The sequence below is a fragment of the Poecilia mexicana genome, unplaced genomic scaffold (genome assembly GCF_051168715.1).
Source record: "Poecilia mexicana isolate PSO_F unplaced genomic scaffold, ASM5116871v1 scaffold_21, whole genome shotgun sequence".
Lineage (NCBI taxonomy): Eukaryota > Metazoa > Chordata > Actinopteri > Cyprinodontiformes > Poeciliidae > Poecilia > Poecilia mexicana.
The window spans coordinates 7169333-7191581 of NW_028263390.1; the positions used below are offsets into that span (position 1 = coordinate 7169333).

The 22249-nt window shown below is 43.1% G+C and overlaps 1 protein-coding gene across 2 annotated transcripts in view; it reads right to left on the minus strand.

Annotated features, from left to right (window-relative positions):
• runx2b (RUNX family transcription factor 2b) overlaps nt 1-17220 on the minus strand; it is a 61636-nt gene extending 44416 nt beyond the window's left edge. The window contains exons 1-2 of one of the 2 annotated variants that reach the window (XM_015002430.2): nt 16331-17219; nt 15976-16099 (exon numbers count right to left, since the gene is read on the minus strand). In XM_015002430.2, coding sequence (XP_014857916.2) covers nt 15976-16033 — 58 coding nt within the window. In that variant the 5' untranslated portion in view covers nt 16034-16099; nt 16331-17219. Of the gene's footprint in view, nt 1-15975 lie in introns of both variants that reach the window. The other variant, XM_088002207.1, reaches the window with a different exon arrangement.
• Nucleotides 17221-22249: the final 5029 nt, after the last annotated feature.

The following is a 22249-nucleotide window of genomic DNA, read 5'->3' on the forward strand; positions in this document are numbered from 1 at the left end:
ACGTGTCTCACACCACCTGCTGTCAAAGCGTGCGCGTGCGGGCGCATGTGTGCGTGTCGGCTCACTTTCGATGTGTGTCTGTGTTGCTCTTTCACGGGGTTGGGTGACAGTGCCTGGGGCTGGGGCCAGAAACATGCCAAACAGAGGGAGTTCAGTTCTTTCACATTTAAATTGTAGATTTCTTTTACATTGCCGCGACCAAACATTTTTTAAACCTGCCAACCATATTTGACCTCCCTTTCCCTTCGCAGCTTTTGTAGCACTAGCTACGCTCAGTTCCTTCGTCGATTTGGACCACAGCATCAGTAAACTCCGCAGGTTTTTCCTATGAAGCACGTGTCGATCACCCATGATTATGCTATTAATCAAACTATGACCGCTCGGAGATTGGTTTGGCGGATTTGCTCGCAGGAAACGCAGCATATCCTGGATAGGTACAAGGCCCCGACTGGGAACAGGAACCCCTGTAAAGAACGTTTTTGTTGGACCGAGACCATCTGTAGGTGCTAAAGACAATACAGACAGTTGGGCTAGGCCAACATTCCACTTTACACGTTCCCCCTTCCTCTGTGTATTTCACTGGTCTACTTCCTCCCTGCAAACTAGCCGGCTAGTACCAAAATATTTATAGTACATCTGCAAGACACGCGGTTCTCATGTATCCAAGAGCGCTTATCCCCTGCGTACATTATGCGAGGCAAAACTAACACCGCACTCACAGAGGGGTATTTCTTTCTGTTGTCCCTGTCCGTAGAGTTTGACTGATGATGATTTATGTGGGCTACCAACACACGGGGAAAGACAGATAGAGTGACTGCATGGCGTGAAGGCAGACAAGCGGTAGCACTCGCAGGGGACCTATCGGCTATCACTTGACCATTTCCAGCGCTGCAGCTTGGAAACTGGAAGGACAAGCACAGGCAGGAATGAGGGAGAAAAAGGAAAGAGACGTTGGGAAAGGATATATGTATGTATATACAGGAAGGTAGGTGAGAGGAATGTTGAGGAGCACTGGACCCAAACCGATGTGAGAAGGGATGCCATCATGGATGCTCAATTGCACACAGACATAAACATTCAAAAACCACCGCATGTCTGCAAATGTCCCATGCACAATTTTAGTTTTGGGGTATTTAAAGTTTGAATTAAATTTACCGTATGTTTTGTTTGGCCGCTGTCAAAGCTTGCACATCTCGCATGGACATATATTATAAGTCAGTCCATGAAAGAAAGCCTTCACTTACTGGCACCCTTGCTAAAGATGAGTGAAAAGCCCTAAATATATATGTAGCTTTTATTTCAGTAGCACAACCTAACGCTGAAAAATCAAGAAATACCTTGTTTTCAGCACTTAGTCTTCTAGACTTTAAGGTCAGATGATAGCTAAACGGATCTTTGGCCATTCCTCTTTCCACACCTCGCAGTTTTTCTGTAGGATTTAGGCCTGACGACCTAAATGGCCATGAAGTAGCTGCTGATTATTTTGTCTGATGAACCATTTCTGAGTTGGTTTGTCGGTATGTTTTTTAGATTGGTATCAGAAAAATGTCATGGCCTTGCAGGATAAAAGTAATCAGATATTTCAAGAGCTTATGACAACACACACATTGAAACCTAGACTTGTGGAGCCGCAATGGCCCCACAGCATCACAGATCCTCTACCATTCCTGGGCATTAGGTTGTTTTCCACATACTCCTACCAAACCCACGTGGAATGTTGGACAAAAAAAAAACACACTCAATATTAGTCTCACTGGACCAAAGCACATGGTTCTAGTTAAAGGCCTATAGTATTTAGCAAACTCCACTTGTTTATGTTCGGGAAAATGCTTCTACATGCCAACAACCATTTGGCATCTAGATGATGCCTCGTAATTGTATATTTAGCTCCCTTAACATCCTTCTCACCATGCGTGGTGGCAAGATAAATGCGGTTCCTCGTCCAGCTTTCTTTTTCACATGGTCAGTCGACTGAAACGTTTTATTTTTTGGATCTGACTGTACACATTGGCAGGCTTAGGTGTGTAGCTGCTTTCTTGTTTCTGACTTATGGTGGAAAAACACATCTGCCGCACTTGAATGGCATAGTTGCTTGTCTGCCTGAGAGAAACTGACCTCAGTTTCACATCAGATTTATACCGTAGAGAAAAGGAAGTTTTGGATTACTAATAAGAATTTCCAAGAAACTCTGATCGCATTAAAAATGTAGACAAAAGGGATCGTCCGGGGTGCCAATTATTATGTCAAACATGGATCTTTCCGCCCCCCCACACACAGACTAAATGTTCTAAAATTAAAGTTGTGTTTTAATTTTCACAAGATGATACCTGTATAGTAAAAGACTGATTTATTTAAAGGCTTTGTACTCATCTTTACTGGGGGTACCAGAAATATGGCCGACCAAATATGCAGAAGCACATGCATACATTTTTTTTTTATTTCTTTTTACCTTAACTTGTGGTAAACAATACCGAGACTGCCATTAGATCCAGTGAATGTTTCCAACTCTGAGACAACAGCTGAAAAGCAACTCTGTGAGAGTTCACTTCCTTCTCTTTTTATCCTTTCTGAGTCCAAGAAACATACCTGACGTATGCAGGCCGGGGGCCACACATACTGGGTTCGAATTCCCCCCCATTTACATGTCAGAATCGCCTCCAAGAAGACTCCGCTTACGCCAGGTCTTGCTTCCGAGTGCTCCCTTTGCTGAATGAGTTAATTTCAGAGTGTCTCGGCTGACGCAGCTCTCTCAGAGATTGGCATTTGCCTTAAACCTTAGCCTGTAATTATCCCGAGCCCATTAGGCGACTGGTCAGAAATGACTCACAGCAAGGTGGGCGTGTGGAGAAAAATGACAAGAGGATGGAGCTCACTTTCATAGCCTGCAGCCTGAGATGTCCTCGGAAGAAATCAGCTGCAGACATCTTTGGAAAAATTACAGATTTAATGAAGGAAACATCATCAAAGTTTGGCGAAATTTCCCTCGGAGATAAATGATCATTGTCTGATTGTGTGACCTATGATCCAGGATTTTCCACATGTATTCGGGTTATTCCAGAGGTTGTTAAAGATTTCATGTCATGTCTGCTCTGCGCCTAGCCAAGACTCGGATGACGCCAGCTTTATAGAGTCTAAATTGAGTCTTGAGCAGAGTCTCATCAACTGCTGGGTCCCACGAGGAACATCAATTACGTTGCGAAACACTGTCCCTCAAACCCAATCTATTCTGCGGTGTTGCATTATGGCAAAGCTGAGAATTTCAGCGTCACATGCATTAAATATCCCCCTCTCTGGCAACAGAGTTGTTGGGATGTGGTCTCGAGCTGACAATTAAATTGTCCGCTCGGAATACACTCTGGAAGCGCGAGATTTATGACCAATCATTTTGCGAGAACTGATCATCCTAAATATTTTAACTGGATTTTATAGCACCGTAGATCACTCTGCTGTGTTCGTGAATCCTCCGGGGAACTGAAAACTGTCCCCAGTAGTTGCAGAACTCATTTAGACACAATTAGAGAAGCTCTAAACACTCCAACCTGCTCTCACTGAACCATGGTTTAAGAGACTGCATCACCAAGAAGGCTCTGTTTTTGCATCATTCTGGGGAAAAAAAAGAGGTAACTGTCTGACAACTTGCTACCCACAAAGCCTTATCGTTTACCACCCTGTACCAGGTTCAGGCCACGGAAACCAACTTCTGCCAGTAAAGACTCAGAGAGCGGATACACACGGTTAAAAGCTGTAAACATTAAACCCGTGTTTACATTGCGAACCAATCTTTTTCATCAGTAATAACCTCACACTGTGAGCCTGATGATTGGGTAATATTTATTACAGGCCTTTGGGGTGTGCTTCGCTTTCAGCCTTGCTAATGTCTATAAAACCTTCCACTCTCGGCCTCGACTGTCGCGCAGACGAGCTCACTCAACCTGATTGCATATGCGCTTTTAATGCAGGCCTCCGCGGTGTCTTCAATGCGCACAGGTCATGCAGGCAAACGCATGTGGGCGTGTATGTTACACACATGTGCGCTGCAGTAAAAGGGACGGGCTCTGAGACTTTGGTTAACCAGGCTATAATTTGGAGGCCCAGCAAAGACTCCCGGCAGCCTCAGCTCTGTTTGTTTACCAGTGAGACCGATTCTGCCGTTCCCGCCGCTTCTGCAGGGTCCAGCAGGACTCGTGCATGTTGATCTATCTGGCTGTGTGCAAATGAAGTGAATCTAAGTGTATGTTCTGTGTGAGAGCAAAACAGGCGAATAAAATGCAAAGACCATTTGAAATACATTTCTTTAAAAGAGCATGCAGTTGTTTTCATTTTAGAAACCCATATTTCTATGAAAACGAAATAATCCTGGCAGTCATTTTAGAGCGAAGTGGGTGCAATTTCTATTATTATTATTTCTTTTAACAAATTTAAATGAAGTATTTATCAGAATTAGTAAGTATACTAGTTGTAATCATACACAGGAAAACATTCCTAGTTTGATTATTATGAGACCAGTCTTAGTTTCTAGATTTTTGGCACAAATTTAGGCATCAGCAAAATAAGTTGTTGCCCAGTGACTCCAGACCAGCAGGGGGCCCCCATGAGCGCTCAGCTTCTCATAGAAGTAAACATTCCCAAGGTTCTAATCTGAGGTTATTTTGTATTTTTAAATTAGCTTTTATAATAATAATAATAAAAGTATTAAAATTCTTTAAATTTGCATTTATTTAGAGTATAAGGATATGAAAATGTAGCAGTTGTATTCACACAGAGAAAACTTTTCATCATCCAACAGTTATTTTAAGGCTCAAAACTGTAACATTGCTAGTTTTCTTGTTAATTCTGCTAATTGTGTGTATTAGTGGTCACATTTAATAGATGCTGTAAAACAAAGTAAATTATCACTAAATGACAATTTTCCATATATACTAACTAATTAAACCGCCTCTCCTTTCCAACTGAGCCGAACTCCAGAAATGGCTGCCAGACCAAATTAATAAACAAGAGAAATAACTTACTTATTGTTGTGCGGTTTTTAAAAAAAATTTAAAAACCACTTGTTGCCTTTTTAAGATAAAATTATGAAACTTTGCTAATTTAAAAACTGGTAATTAGTAGCTGGTGGGTTTAACTGCAACAACGGAACCACACTGCTTTCCACTCAGGGCCCCAGATTAACGTTGGGCCGGCCCTGTCTCCTATGATCCACCAACTACATTTTCATCCTGAAATGTCAGCCTTCTCATAAATGAAAAAAAAGACTAAATAAATGATGCAAACTTCCCGAAAGAAACACCCTTGCATTAAAAAAATGTTTGTCAGCAAAAACTGACTGACTTCTATTTTTGTTTGTGTTGAGTCTAATTCTCCAGAGACCAAACCGCTCACTTTCTGTCCCTGTTGGGCTTTTTTTCCCCCTTCTTCTTCTTTTTTTCCTGCCCCCGCCGTAATCCTCCTCCCAAGCAGGACTAAAAAGAAAACAATGCAACTCAATAGACCGGAGCTCACAGCCTTTCATTTAGCCGTGACTTTGAATCATCTTTGCTCTGTGTGAGCTGTTTTCCTTCACACAAACACATATGCTGCAGCGTCGCAGCATCGTAGGACTCCTTCACGGGAGAGGAAGAAAGGCAGGAGGAGAAAAGGAGCTTTCAAAATATCACTCTAATAAAATATTCCCGCTCCTCTGGGATGCTCATTCAGCATCAGGGGAGGTAAAGTGGAAAAGGCCCGTTATTGGTCTCTGTCCAACAAGGAGAACGAGAGAAAGAGTGAGAGAGAGACCTATTTCCTTTGAGGAAAGATGTGAAATGAAATGAACAGAGTAACAGTTGAAGGAAAACTTTTAAGTGCAAAATAAAAAGAGGAAAAAAAAAACTACAGATGACTGTAAGAGAGCAGCTGTCTGGGTGAGTGACAGGATTCAGCTCCAGACCGAAAGCCTACCCCAGCAAGGATCAGACTGTATGTATGTATATGGACTTTGATCAGCCAGAGCAGCCCGTCGGAGCAGCAGTGTGATTTGATTGAGAGAGTGTGTAAACTGGAACAGCTCACGGATCAACACAAAAACAAGAGAAAAACTCTTAAAAGACGTCCCCCGCCCCAGTCAGTCAGAGGAAAGTGCTTTCAAACAACCCGAAATGTATCTCAAGGGATTTTTTTTTTTTTTTTTGCAGGTTGGTAACATTGCTGTCCTTGCAGGAATAGTTTGAAACTGTGTTTTATTTTTTCTTCAAAAGCAAAAAGAACTGCAGACTTAAGAAAGTTGTAGCAGGAAAAGACGAAATAACTTTTCAGTATCAGAATAAGCCAGGCTGGCACTGCAGTTCTCCAGATACGGTCAGCATTCTCAAAGACATTTTGACAAAACTATTTTATTCTGTAACTTTCCCTCCCATTTACTTTAAATGTAAGACAGCGAGGCTGTATCTTGATGGACTGGTAGTGATCGGGTCCAATACGACTGAATTCACCAATCCTGCCATGATTCACATCAGGTAAGCAGAATCCAATACGATGCATCAAGTTATGCCATGATACAAAACAATACTGCACAGAACGATACGGTTTGGTACAATGTGAAATGATGCAATACACTAGAATGAAACACGGGAAGGAAGCTTTGTGGCTGAGTGAGAAAAACTATTCAATTATTTATAATATAAAGGACATTTATTAAACAAGGGGTTACAGCTGCTCTAGAGTGGGACTGATTTTGTCGTTTTGATAGTTCACAAATAGGGAAGTGACAGGAAATTTTGCGACATTTGATGCAAGAACAAGACAACTTAGCTGCTGTGAGAGTTAAAATGGCATTTAGAATCGTTAAAGTTAGCTTTGGTGTGTGAGCCTGGTGTGTTTTAGCCGTTTTTACACTGAGTAGTGTAAAAAACATGAGCTCAGGACCTCTCAGCTACTAAAACATATGTTACAAATTTTGCAACGTTCCTGATACCTCTCCATGTGCACACGCTATATAAGTTTAGGATTGTATTTATGTGTCGTTCACAATTTTATCAGTCTTACATTTTTCAAAATTTGATTTAGGTTCATTTGTTCATCTGTTCTGTGTTCTGAACTCAGTGACAGAAGAGCTTTTTCCAGAAAATCTGGCTGGACACTAGAGTTATTTTGGCACAACTATGAAATAAACTGAACTTCATCTCCTGCGATACGGAGAAAGCATCTCACTGTCGGCACACATCCTGTTCAGCTTGATTGTTTAAAACAATTTATATATGCAAATGTGTTTGAAAAGAGTAAATAATTGATAATCTCGTCGTATTTATCACTGGTCACCATTTTTTGTCCACAAATACAAAAAAATATATATCAATTCAAATACACAACAGCAGCCTAGTTGTTGCCTTTTCATACTATTCTTTTTGATTTTCATCTCCCTTTAGTGCTCTACCTGGGATTTCTGTCATTGAGCTTGATTTCTCAAGTACAATTTCAACCAGGTCAATCAGCGAGCATAAGGAGAAGTTGTGAGCCATGATGTTGATTTTCTGCACCGTTTTAGAATCGCAGTCTGCCTGTAGTTGTAAAAATGGCAGCCGAGGAAATGAACGAACAAACTTCTCTCTCCGCAGCGGAGGACGGTCGCTTGCAGCTGTAAGCTTCATAACGTCGACTTGCCGCATTACGTACATCACAGCCAAACATTAGGAGTTGTAGATTAGTAGTATAGTGTATTTAATAAGAAGTCTCATTTAAAGGAAAATTTAACAGGTTTTTGTAGATTTGTTACTTCTGTATAAACTTACTCAAGGGAAATAGAGCCAGCAAAAAAAAAAAAAAAAAATCATTACAGTATATTGTTTCTTTGCATAGGTTAAGTTTGCAAAGATTTAAATAAAACATTTCAATCTGAAGATTTTTCTCCAGTTTCTTTCCTTCTCTCTCTCCTTCCTTCTTCCTCTCTAGAGGCCACTCTACAAATGAGAGCTACCTTTTCTCGCTTCCCCCTCTCTCCCCAGAGACTTGTCAATGTCAGCTACACACCCGATTCAAAGTTCAAAGACTAACATCACACTAAACACACCTACACACACTCCTCTACCCCCCACCCTCCCAAACCCTCCACTACCTCCACCCTTTGTGTCCCTGGGGCGTATTTCATTTTGGTGTCGGTGAACGCATTTGAATGAGTCTCCGTGTGTGCCGGTGTGTGTGCGTGTGTCTGCGAGTGTGTGCGTGCCACAGGTGGCGCGGCACTGGTGACTCTGACTGTTGTGGTGGCCAAAAGCATCACCGCCCCATCGCATTTGTCATCGCCCTTTTCCTGAAAGCGTGGGTGGGAGGGGACCTCGGAAGGGAAGAGAAGGGAGGTAGGCGAGGAGAGCTGATGACGGCAAATTGCAACCTTTGACAGTGCCATATGGGAGGTGGTTCTGAAGAGTCAGCCCTACGGAGGACCAATCTGTAGCTACCGGCCGTCTCTACCCTCTGATTTTTTTTTGTTTTTTTTGTGCTGCTCACTACATCTCTCCCACCGGAATCCGCGACACATGAAACGTCCGTCTCCCGTGCGTCGTCGAATCACGGAGCGGTCGGGAACCATATAAAGCTTGTGTGGGTGTCGTCGAGTGGGTGGGCTCCCCAACATTCAGGTGTATTTGATCTGTTGTGTTCACACCTCGACGTTGGCAGGGGAGCCCCCCCCCCACTCTCCGCCCCTCTGCGTGGGCTGGTAATTCGAGCAAATTAGGAGATGGGGCCTGTGTGCCATTAATGACACCCCACACCCTCTGCTGCACGTCCACCTATTGTTCCCTCCCCTGCACACACCTTTCTTTTCTTCCGCGCCGAATCGCCCCCTCCTCGGTTCCATCTGTGCCTCCTGCTCAACACTCAGCCTCAGTCAGGCTGAAGGCGCAGAGTGTGTGGAATGCACACACACATAAACATATAGCGCACATGGGGGCGGGCTGAGGGGTTCACCAGGGAAGAGGGGGGGGGGATTGGTTCCAGGTGCCAGTTTGAGTGAGCGCATTAATCAAGTGGACAGATCTTCCTGACACAGACACCTTCACACACACTCGAAGCCCTCGCACAGCATACACACTTTACAGTAGAGCTCCTACATATTCAGCTCCATGCAAAGGTATTCATGCTGGCAGAGGTTTTCCATGTTTTGTCAGGACTTTAATGTATTTAATTAGGATTTTGTGTGACGGGCCAAAACAGAGTAATGGTGAAGGAAAATGATATACGAGTTGAAAATGTTTTTTTTTTAAATCTGAAAAGTGTGGCAGTAATTTGTATTAAGACTCAAATACTATAGGGTCTGCATTTCCATTGACCATTCAGTTGCGCAAATTGAATTTACAAAGGGGGAAAAAAATAAAACAAATCAAGTTTTTCAAAATAAAAGCCTGCACTAGGATGAAGTGGTTTTTCAGAGCTGTGTCAAAATTGGTGTTTTTCGCAAAACTACGATAGAAACACTTTTTCCGCATCAGGCCAGTTTTCTCTAGACAGCGCTCAGACGGCTCCACCAGAAGTCTCACAGCATCGCTCAGTTCACCAAAAACTGACTTTGACATTCGAACGTGTTGAAGCCGTCGCTTTTCTGTAAAACTCCCAAAATCTCAGGGATCTGTATAGGTCGCCGATTCCCAGGGTCTTTCCTCATATAAGTGTTTACATCTGTCACCGCCATGCATTTTTATCACCTACTCATGTGTGATTTTAATTGCATTTCTTATTTCATGGAAACACCGCAATTGCTAAATTGTGTTTTTTCGACATTAAGAGACTATCGAAAAAGTTTTGCGTGCATTTGCAATGGAAACGCAGCTCATGTTTCCTCTAAAAATAGTAGAGAATCTGCCCAGTTCCCCCTCAGAGTCATGATAAACACTCCTGTGTTCTGTGAAGGCCTCAAGGTAAAGGTAGAGTTAGACTTTAAAGTAACATTTTAAGCTCTGACCATCACCTTGAGCTCAATTCTAATCTGTTATCTGACAACATAAACTCTCAGGTCAGGAATGCAGCAAAGAGGCCCATGATGACTCTGGAGGAGCTGCAGAAATCCTCAGCTCAGGTGGGAGAGACATTCAACAGTTCAACAGATCACTGCAAACCTGGGCTTTACGGAAAACCGACGAGAGGAAAGCGCCGTGAAGATCTACTGAAACTGAACTACATGCAGAACTTTGTGTGAGACGAGGAAATTCGCATCTAACAAGATGGTCGGAATAGGTGTGGAGATGGATGGAGGTAAACGCAGGACAATCCCTAGAGGAAAACCTGAAGACTGGAGGTTCACCTCCCCGCTGAACGGCTTTAAAGCGACAACGGAAGCGCTTCGATAAAAGAATATTCACGCGTTAGAAACTCCCACAGCTAAATCCGATTAAGATTTTGTTGCAAGACTTGGAACGTCAGCATTCCCAGTGGGGCTCGCCATCCAATCTGACTGAACTCGAGCCAATTTGCAAAGACAAATGAAGTTTGTGGTGTTAATGGGACAAAATGTGGAAAAGTTCAAGGATTATGAAAACTTTAAAAAAGACACACAACAACAGGCTAAAATGGTAAAATGTTTGACTATTTAAAAATATTTAAACGGAGTTAAACTCGTAGACGGATCACATTTGGCTACTTGGATACCAGTTTAATTCATTCCTAGAAATGAATCAAATTTACTCATGTGTGCTTATTTAATCACTTCGTGGATGAGCCACTCCAGCTCCTGCTCTTTTTTATTATCCTTCGCAGGAAAGTGGAGGTTTTTTACATATACGTTTGAGTCCATCTCGAGTCAGAGGGGATACCGCATTCCTTTCAGATTAAACCAAACAGGGTGAAATAGTTGGCCATTTTTCCCCCGTCGCAGACGAGAACAGGTAGCGCCTTGTGCCGGTGCTGCGGGCCGCGCTCTCATTTACTCACATCGTTACAAGCTGAATCCAAACACGGGGAAAGCGCAACACTCCATATTTCCTCTTAATATAGAAAAGGCTGAAAGTCCAAGCGGGTGGGGAGGGGTGTTGCGGGATGATGTTCAGGTTTCCCTGCGGTTCGAGATCGCTGTATCAGCTCGGCCCGAAGCCGTCTGCTGATCGAATAACAGGAATCAAACGCAAATAAAGGTGAAGGTGGCAAAGGGGAAAAAAAGGAAGGACTTGACACGGGACAGAGCGAGGTGAAGCGGCTTGTGTTTCATTAGAATGAACCCGGTCCAAGATAGACCAATTTTCAAAGTGTTAGGTAGTTACTTCCTCTCTGAGGGCTTATATCGGATAACGGTAATTCGCCCAGCGTGATGCTGCTGTTGCTGCTGCTGCCGAGGACGAGGGCCTGAACCCGCTAAGTGTTGAAAAAGCGCTGCTTTAAAAGATTCGCCGGCTGACGGTTACCTGTCAACGTGTAGAGGAGTCGAGAGTTCGAAAAGCTATCCAAAATCAAACCGGTCAGACTTTTACTTTGAATAAAAATGGCAAAGATTTGGACAAGATTGTAAAAAGAGAAAGAAAAAAGAGATAAAAAAAAAGAGAGGTTAGCAGTAACTGTGTTTAAAAAGCGAGTCTATCGTCAACACTATCAACAGGCAGAACAGTCAGCTGGCAGGTCACCTTATCATAATAGTGTAATTACTCCCATTGCAAGCGGGTATTGGGATAAAACAAAAGATAATACACGCTGCCTTGTGAAAATGTGCGCCGAATTGTGGGTTTGTTGTCACAGTCTTCATATTACAGGGATTAGAGTAATCTCATTTGTTTTAACAACTCTCCGTTCCTTCTCTTCCACCGAAGCCAGACGATAATCCATGAACTAATAGCTCAGAGTTAGGAAGGAAAACAGAATCCAATCGTTTGCAGGTTATTTGCTGTATGTGAAATTACATGCAGAAGCGCTTCTCACAAGTTTTTACTGGCAGACTTTTGTTGGCTATTTAACCTGTGCATGTGTATGAGATTCACATGAAACGATAACACTGAGTAAAAATAAGTTTCACTGTATTTACACAACACATTACTTGGTGTTAACTGCCTCTATATAATGCAGGACATACACATTTATTTTTCCAGTTGCTTAAATCATGTAGCATACTTATTGTTAGTAGTAATAATGATGGTATTAGCTACGTGTAGTTATTTTTTTTATTATTTTGAGAGGTTAATGTGCAGAATTTGATCCATTTTTTATAGGAGTTGGATATTTTGTCAGGCTATCTGCCATTCGCAGTCAGCTGCTAACAAACATACTATAAAATAGTTTAACTAAGAGTGATAGGTGGTGCTTCTTCCACGTTCCAGCTCATGAGAGGACATGAGCTGGAACGTGTCCTCAAGTCCTCATGAGAGGACGTGAGGAACTTTTTTCTTTGTTTTTGTCTTCAGAAATTGATAAAAACTGTGATTTAATAGAATCAGTCGGCAGAGCAGGGTAATCCAATCCATCCACTGATATTTTGTCTGATTACATCACAGGTTTAATGCTATAAAAGCACTGACAATGCTCGGTTTTTGGGCGTCATCGTGCTACGTGGGAGAGCAGGTGCCTCAAAGTCCTCCTGGGATTTGATTCCCAAACTCGGGAGACTTTTTTCATTTCACAAAAGCATTTCACAAACAGAGAAAAAAAAAAAGTTTGTAATTTACCTCAAACTTGCAAGGGAGACTTCACTTCAACGAGACACATCCAGGCATTTTACGAACCTAAAATCCCCAGAGACCCTGAGCCAACAAGAGTGACGGGTTCTTGCCCCTTTTAGTTTCCTGTTTTTTTTTCCAACTACTTCCAAACAGATGAATTTATCTTTCTTGCAAAGTGTGGGCTCCTTTATTCAACTCAGCTGACCACCATTGCACAGCAACTGGTCTGTCAGGGTCAGCGCTTTGTCACTGTATGAATTTATGACCCATACAGTCATAAATCAAGGCTTGCTCCGGCACTTTCTCACGTATCGCTTTACAAGAACTTTAAAAAATTAGGAACGTGATCAGAGACTGTTTCTGTTGTGTTGTAAAGGGGACTCTTAAACCCTCCATATACTGTGAAAACCAGCCCATGCCTACTCCGAACCTTTGTTGCCTTCGCAGCATCGCTGTAGAAAGGGTGAAAATTACAGATAGTTTCCTAAAAAAAAAAAAAAAAAAGTGGGAATAGCTTGTTTCAGCCCATTAAAATCACAGGTTATTGTGTTTCCATGACACTCTCATTCAGACCGTAATAGCTACCTGCAGCTTAAGTTTTGCCCGCAACAAGCCCACCATTCGCTGCTTTCACATTTCACTCACATTACAGAGCGGGTTAATCCATGTCTGAATAAATCCTGATCACGTTAACACTCTGAACCTTTCTGTTTTCCCCCTCGGGAACAAGCGTAGGCTAATAGGTTTTATTAGCCCGGGCAGTTTGCAAACACAAACAGAAGCGTTTTTACTTCATCAAGTATGACCCTGCTGGGATTAAATAGCAAGTTTGCCTCAGAGGTACAATTAAGAGACGCTAAAAAGAGTTCCTTTGAGCGCGGAGTTGAGGGAAGAGTCTCCGCTGCACAGTAGCAGCCAGTGAAGCGCTGCCGCTTTTTTTTTTCTTTTTTTCCCCCCCTCTGGCATTTTCAAATTACCTATTGATGAGTGGGCTTCACTTCGCTCCCCGGCTAGGATTGGGGGGCATGGGGGGATGGGAGAGGAGGGGTGATGTCTGGTTCACTTTTAAGATGTCTCCAAGAAGCAGGCCTGTGGTTAGATCTAAGGCAATACTTATGCAACAGAAGCTTGCCTTTCTCAAATACATATACGGTTTCCCTTGCAAATTATCCGAGATTTTCTTCAGAGGTGGGGGGGGGGGTGAAGTTTTCCGCCTGCAGTCCTCGGATATTTACCCCTTTCGCTTTTGATCGTGTTGACTCGGGTCCCTTTGCCTTTTTTTTTCTTCTTCTTTTTTTATTTTTTTATTATTCTTTACTGTTCCTGCACGACTTTATTGAACGATAATTGCTACCCGTGGCTTAATTGTCTATACGTAATTAGGTTTGTAAGAGAGAAAATAGGCAGTTAAATGTTCCCCAGAGAGGCAGTGGCGGTTGAGTGGGTGCCACACGTGTTGTCGATTATTCTGCCCCTCTCCATCTGATCTGCCAGTATGAGGAGATATAATAAAAGAAAAATGGATTTCGAAGCGATTTAATGAGAAGTGCCTGACGCAAAGTGCCAAGACAAATTTTAATGATCCTCTGTCTTTGCTTAATTAGAAATCTTCGCCAGCTCAGTTTATTGCTGTGGATTAAAAGCTGGGTCTAGAATTAAAAGTGTCCCCGATAAGCAGCAATGTGCAGACAGAGTGGAAAAAAACAAACAAACAAACAAAGGGAGGGGTTTGATGAAAACAGACTGTCGCTGGACCAAACGAAACACGACAACAGAAGGAGTTGAAAATGTGATCTTATTTAAACGGATTTACTAGAAGCTTTTAAAGCGAAGCAAAGATGAAACTTCATTGGGAATTTTAACGAAGCGATTCAAGGAAAACTACTTACGGTGCCACTTGCAATTGTCATGATATGTTAAACATACTAAATCATGTTTTTCTTTTTTTGATTAGGGGGACTGAGTTTTTTCGGGCCTGACATTAAATAACAAGTGGCAATGCCTTTACACTTAAACTAATTATCACTTTCATCACCTTCCCTACCTGAAATTCGCAGAGATCTACACCTGAATGCACCGCAGCAGGCTCTTCTTCTCTTATCCTCTCGTGCCCCAGAGACTCGCCGAAAGGTCAGAGGGGGTTAGAGCGTTAATAGGTGGCGGTGATTGTTAGAAAGCTCTCTCTCTCTGTCTTTCTCTTTCTCCACATTCCCTGCAGCCTGCTTCTGTGCGGAGCAGCTGTGGCTGACCACGGAGCGACTTCTGCAAAACATCTTTTACGCGTTTGATTTGGACAAGGCGAGCGAAAGCTGCGGAGCGGAGCAGGGAGGGAGACATGTGGTGGTCTTGCATCAGGAGGAAATATTTGCTTCCTTCAATTTGGAAAAAAAAATCCATGCAATATGGTTAATTTTGCAACCTTGAAGTAGACTCTGTAAAAGAGCTGTCACAGCAGATTAAAGTAAATCTACAGGAAAGGGTGGAGGTGGAGGGGGTCTTAAGTGAAACATGCAAGTTGGCCTTCCCAGGTAGCCTCTGCTCCTGTTGAGGAGTTATTTTTGTCCCCTAATTTCAAAGAGAGAAACGAGGGGATTAAAAAGTATCCGAGGCGAGGAGTTATTTTTAGACGTCCAATAAAAATCAGAACGAAGTGGTTGTTCTAAATCCGAGTTTATGATGAGTTTGCTCAGTTCCGAATTTCCGTCAGCCGGTTCAAGCCGCTGCGGTGCTGGAGGAAATCTAAACAGATTAATTGATGACAGCAGAGCGACCGAGCAGCTTTAGGAAGCGATTACAGATCCCTCTTGGCAGCCTAATCAATACTGTATTCCCAACAGAGACACATAAACCCACACACAGCCCAGTAATCCCCACATCTTGTTCCAATGCTCAACTGTAAACTCCCTTGCGCAGCGGCTGTTTACGTCTGTCAAAAATATCACCCCTGCCTTTGTTTTTGGTTCTGCAATGGCATCGCTCTCTAAATCTAAGGGTACGTTGCACAAACATGTCATCTCCCTCTTCCAGGAATATTTATAAACACTGCATATAAGTAAATACTGGAATCTCTCAGTGCAGATTTAATTTTTTATTTTTTTTGGTCACTTGTCAAAAAGTCTTGATGACGGTTGGGTCTCTCTCTTCCACCACAAATGCTCAAAAAATTGATGGCGGTGACCTCGGCTGATCCTCGTCTGGATTCAAATCCTTCAAGATCTTCAGGTCCAAGATCTTTATCCTCATCAGAGAAGTTATCCGCATCTCAGCAGCTGACCTCCCCTCCCCACACCGAGTCCTTTCTGTGACCCCGAGCCCCGCAACCGACCTGTTTCCAGAAGAGAATCGGCGACCGGCGAATGTAGGTACTCACCCCAGAAGAAGTTTTGCTGACATGGTGTCACTGTGCTGAAGAGGCTGTTAGATGCCATGGCTGCCTCTGGTTCCAGCAAGCCCCACTTTTGTTCCTCTGCGGTTTCTGTGACCCTCGACACGTCCTAAACCAAGAGCACGCAGCGTGTCATGAAGGCGGAAAAAAAATGGAAAAGCCATCCACAAGACATGCTTCTACGTATCAACTATTTGGATGACCACAAGTAACGACCAGGTTTGGTTTTATAGAGAAAAAAAAAAAAAAGAAAAAATTGCAGAGGCAAATATCGCTTTTGCGGATAGATCAGATGGTGTCGGACTGGCTTGCCTGGCCAGTGTGGTTGGAACGTACTTACTTGCTTAGCGCCGTCCTTGTGACTGGTGTTGGCCCGTGACGATTAACCATTTACACTCCAGGTCGCCCTCAGACACCAACCCCGAGCCGCACGTCTGTGGTTCTGTGGTTGTTGGGGAGGCGAGCAGAGCCCTCACACAACCCAAAAGGCACCAGCTTTAAAACTCGTCTCTTTCCTGCCCTCCATGCGGCGTCACTGGAGACCCGGGGTCACATGCCCGCCGACGTCATCACGGCACAGCAGCTGAGTGGGACAGCCTACCGTTGCAGCTTGTCTTGCCTCTTGCCTCCCCTTCCAAGAGTTTTTTCCTCTCCCCTCCTTCTCCCACCACGCGTGATCCGGCAGCGTTTTCCAGGCTCTCTTGGGACCCGGTTCCTGACGCTCCCATGAGTCAGGAAGCCTCAGTGGGGGCCAGCTTGCTCAACCGCCCATGCTCCTCTCGGCATATGGGCAACAGTGACTCTCTCTGCCTTGCTCTCCCTTCACTCATTCAGCCCCCCTTCCTCTCCTTCTCTCCTTCCCGTCTATGTCTCTCTCTGTGACTCCGCTGCTCCTTCCCTCAACTCGTTTAACAGGCTGCCGTGCTGCTCCTGTCTGCCTTTGAGCAGGGAGAGCTGAACTTGGTAAGATTTGAGGGTGTGAGTGAAGAGCGAAAGGCTGGCTGGCTGGCTGACTGGCTGGCGGTGTGAGGCTGGGTGTGTGCGACTGCGTGTGTTTGTCTGTGTAAGCATGTGCAGCAGGAGGAGAGAGAAAAAGCGAGTGGAAAGCGGAGGTGTTATGACACTCGGCCGAGGAGACTTGCCCGAAATTTCCTGTTTTCTCCCGTCTTGAATATTGCCGCGCCGCAGACAGCACTTTGTGTTATTGCGTCACGCTCCACTGGCATGCGTTTGTGCATGTGCATTTGCATCCAAGCCAATGCACTGACCCGTCACCGGCCTCCACTAAAGAGAAGGACCGGGGCGATTCCTGTAAGAGGCCACGCATCGCAGCCACCTGTCCTCTCGCTGAGATGGCTTCACGTCACACGGTCTTGTGAACAATCGGACACACACACACAAACACCCACGCGAACGCAGACACCCTGCAAACCTCCCCACCCCAGCCAACAACCAGTGATTAATCACAGGATAATTCCCATGAAGGCTCAAGCCATACACATGCTTGCACGCCACAGAGACAGTTGGGCTTTTGATCAGCGATCACAGGTGTGAGCTCTGACGGATCATAAAGGGAGGCGAGGTTTTGGTGGAGAACCAAAAGAATGAGTGGTATGAAGATCATCGAGATAAACGGTTGGCATCTCATCTTGTCATCAAACCGTAAAAAAATCAGAGAGAAAACTGACATTGTTGTAGTGATTAATAATTGCATAAATCTGCCAAAACAGTCATGAGGTGTGATAGTCGCTCACAAAGAAAAGTCTTTATGTTGCAACTGCAACTTTTAATGTACATGGGAGAATTTCACCTGACAGATCAACATAAAGCGCCACATAATTGCTCAGTTTTGAAAGGCAATGTGTGAGCCTGCACTCAGCACGTTTCTCTCACAGTGCAGTTAATTGCGTTCCGTCCTTCGTTGGGTACAGACGGAGCGCTAGCTGTTCTGTGAATGCCTCAGGGGTTTGTTACAGGACGTTAATGAACGAACAGCATCATAAAGATCGAGGAACACAACAGACAGGTGGGGAATAAGGTGTTGATTAAGATTAAAGAAGAGTTGAGTGATAAAATACGGCCCTCAAACTTCAAAATAGAACATCTTTCAAGGCAAAAGTGAAAGATGCCCACGGTAACTCTGGAGGAGCTGCAGAGATCCACAACTCTTGAGGAACAATGTATTAGCAGGGCAATGTTATAGCAGTGCACTCCACAAATCTAGTCTTTATGGAAGAGTGGGAGGAAGAAAATCAACACTGGAGGAAAGCCAAAAAGAGTAACAGCTAACCAGAGCTGGAAGAATGTACCTGGGCAAAACAAACAAACAAAAATTTAACTTTGAGGGCTACATGCAAAATGCAATGTATGGCAGAAAAATGCATTGGATATCATACTAAACAGACCATAGCCTTGATGAAGGATGGTGGTGTTAGCATCATGGTAGGGAAACCTTTTAGCAAAGCTGAGGTTCACCTTCTTGGAATGAAACAAAGTCAGATTTTTCCTTTTGTTTGACAATTATGCAATACTTGTACTGAGCTGTCACATAAAATCTCAGAAAAGTACATTGAAGTTTGTGGTTTTAAATTCATAAAATGTAAGAAAAAAAAGTTTTTTTTTTTTTAGCAAATTAAAAAAAAATGCCTGAGAGAACTTGTTGTATTCGGGTGATTGAATTTTATATGACTGAGTCTGAGGTATTTTCATATTGTTTCAAGAAATACTCAAACATATATTGATTACAATATATGTTTGTTAACTACAAACATATATTGTAATCAACAAATCCAGTACCAGTAGTTAAGATACGTCTCTGTACAATTTTATTTATTTATTTTCCTACATCAGATTTGGAAATAACTCTGGTAAAAAAAACAAACATTGTATGATTGAAATAATGTACGTTCTATACTTCAATGGTTTTTAAAATAATTGTTCCCCAAGAAAAAAACTCAACATTAAAAAAAAATAAAAAATTGTCATTTCAGTTCAGTAGGCATTTGGAATCAAATGTATTTAGGAAAGACAAAGTTTTAAAATGTTCTGCTTTTATAGCCGCTGGAGTTTCCACCGTAGCGTTCCTTTGGTCCAAAGACCTTTTAATGAGATGCCAGAAAAACTGGCAGAACAACCAATTTTCTCTGGCCAAGTGAAGCATAAAGTAGCACACCTGCTTCCAGAAAAACATGAGCAGTTTTAATATGGAAAGTAAAGAAGCACCACCCATCACTCCAATGAAGCAGCATAAAGAGTCGAGCAGCAAACTACATGTTGGCTACATGAGCAGACAGCCCAACAAACTAACCATTAACTTGTATTACTACAAAACAAAGATGTTGTCTTTTCCACTATAAGAAGTGTGCTAACTATGTTATTTAGAGTTTTACTGTAGTCTATATAAAAATAACTGTATGTGGTGTAATAATTAGTAAATTAAATCATTTAACAGCAGTTGTTTTACATTTTGGTGGTCGAATGCATGGTGAAACTCAAAGATGTCATCCCATGAGAATCTTATCATTTTCAGATTTTTTTTAGTGCTACATGTGATTAATTACAACTTGCGTTGTTTTAAAAAGTAGCGTACTTGTGCAGCAGCAACGCCTCCAAAAAATAAAACCGCCTCACCAGTAAATGACGCGTCGACTTTAGTTTGCACTCTTTTCTTTTTTTTTTTTTTAACAAACATGCGTGTAAATAAAATAAATGCTTTTTTATTTACAGTCTCATTTCTTCCATAACTGACCTCGCTGTAGGTTTATAAAAATAAAGAAATAAATAAATTCGGCAGCACAACAGCGTTTCCACAAGCCTTTACCGCCTTCCTTATTTTTGTGCAGTGAAACGTTTGCTTTGGCTCGCTGGTTTGTAAATATTTGCCGTCTAAAACAAGAACATGCCTCTTGAGCTGCAAGCGCATGCTTCAGAATCCTCCGGGAAAGGCAATCTGAATCCTGGAAAACAAACCCAGCATCATATAGGAAACACCCATCACCTATTTCCATTTTTAAAAGATTTTATCGACCTTTAGCACTTCATCTTTTCTCTAGATAGAAGACAAAAACAAACAAACAAAAAATCCTACTTAATGATTGTTGCACATTTTAGATCTGGCAGGAACACAGTGCCGGCCGCGTTTACGGATCGGCTTGGTTCGTGATTCTGAGGTTTCTCAAGAATAATGTTTAAGGTCACGTCTAAACATTTTTAAGGTTACTGCAAACGGATGCCTTTTCTGTCAGAAGCGCTCAACTTTCGGACAAAGTCCAGCACCGGCATGAGCTCGGCGGAGCCACGATAAATTACGTGCAGTTTGATGGGGGTGTAATTTGCCCGACGTGATTGAGCCCTGAGACGCGGAATGAAAAAATAAAGCATAAATGTCAACTGCATGGCAGGAAACATTACTTCTTGGGTGGCACGGCATGCGATAAACATCCTTGATGGTGAAAATCTCAGCTGTAATGATGCTGCGCAGTCTCAAGTATCACTGCACAGATTCTTAAAAAACTGAACAGATTCTATCTGAGGCGAGCCGAGCATGTGTTTTTTTTTTTTCCTCGAGATACAGGCGCAGAGTTTAGATAAAGTCGGCCAAATATTGTCTTACTTGCAAAACTGTCGGGAAGGTCAGTGGTTCAGCCCCCTGAAGAAAACTCCAGCACCAAGAGCTGAAATTAAACTGCTTACAATATCAAACTTTGTTCTTGTAATGTTTCAAACATCTATTGTCTTTCCTTGAATAGATAAATACAGTTTGAAACATTGGATGGTAAAAAAAAAAAAAAAAAAGTATTTGCCCCCGTGTAGTTGTCTTCTGTTTTTCCTCTTTTTTTTTTGCCTCACTTAGATCCTTCAGATCATCAAATAAATTTTAATATCAAACAAAGAAGACGTTTTCAGAAGGAGGTTGTATTTATTAAGGGAAAATGTTAAATCCCAGTCAAATCTGGTTCAGTGTGAAAATGTAAACGTCACTTTGGTCAGACTGCGCAACACCTCTGATACCCAGGAGGAAGTTTTTCACATGTCATTGGAGGGTTTATAAGCATGAACAGCTTGTTCCATGCATCTCTCAGCTGGATTGAATACTAGACTTTGACTAGGCCACTTTTTTCTTGTTTTTTTTTTTAAATCACTCAGGTTGGCTCACAGCGCTGTAACTGTCCAGTTACAAAGTATAAGCAGATGAGAAATGATTTTACAGTTTCTCATGAAATAATAATAATAAAAAAAATCCTTTCAAGGCCTTGCTGCCAGTTGAAGACTTCAAATTGCTGCAGAGACATTTTTCTAATTTATGTACATTTCGCTGTCAAAAAAAATAATTTTATGTGAGGCTAATAACGTTACGGTCTGGAATTTGATGCGGAATATAATATTTCATTCATTACTGGCTCTCCACCGGTGGCCGTACACCACTCTGGCTGTATTTGTCTGTGCGGTGCTGAAGAGCTTGGCCATCCTCAGAGCTCTGACCAAGGTCTGCCCCGAGGACTGTGGTTGGTGGCCCACCCTGCCAGACACTTTCTCCCTCCTACCACCCAGGACCACACACACCTTTTCGAAACGGACTCACTTTATTATCACAAGCTCTCCCGGTAACATAATGGAAGTATCATGTGCTGGAACATGCTCGAAAATTACGCGGGCTATTAGTGCGGCGCGCGCGTGCGTGCAAAACACGGGCCGCTCCTTTCCTTCGCTTTGTCACAGGAGATGTCCTTCATGAGACGATGGCTGTTTTCACAGAAAATTAGCTCTTGGATGGGAGCATTTCTGGAAAAATATTGGAGGATAATGATACCTCAGATGAGTTAAAATTAACTCGCTCCTGGTGCCGTGAAGCAGCGCTCGCCGTGAAGGCTAAAAATGACGCGACGCAATTAGCCCAAGGCAGACGTTACATGCCGAGGAGTTACAGCATCAGGAGAGGAAGGGCTTATTAATAGACGTTTTTTGGCTTGTGTTGTGTACTTTCTCTGGCGGGGCATCAAAACGGCCCCGGCCGGGCAAACAGGCAGGTACAGTGATTCGCTTTAACAGGCGACATCTGTAAAACGCCAAGGCAGTTTACACTGCGGCCGAGCCTGAATTAACGTGCTTTCATTGGAAACAAACACCACTTGCAATCAGCTTCTGTTGGCCGCCCCTGCCGGCTGGTGTGAGGGTAAATATCTGCCCCGCGCCGTCGCCGGGGCCCTGAGCGCCGGGCTGCAGCCGCGGCGTGACGCGCGCTCCAGGCCAGGTCTCGTTG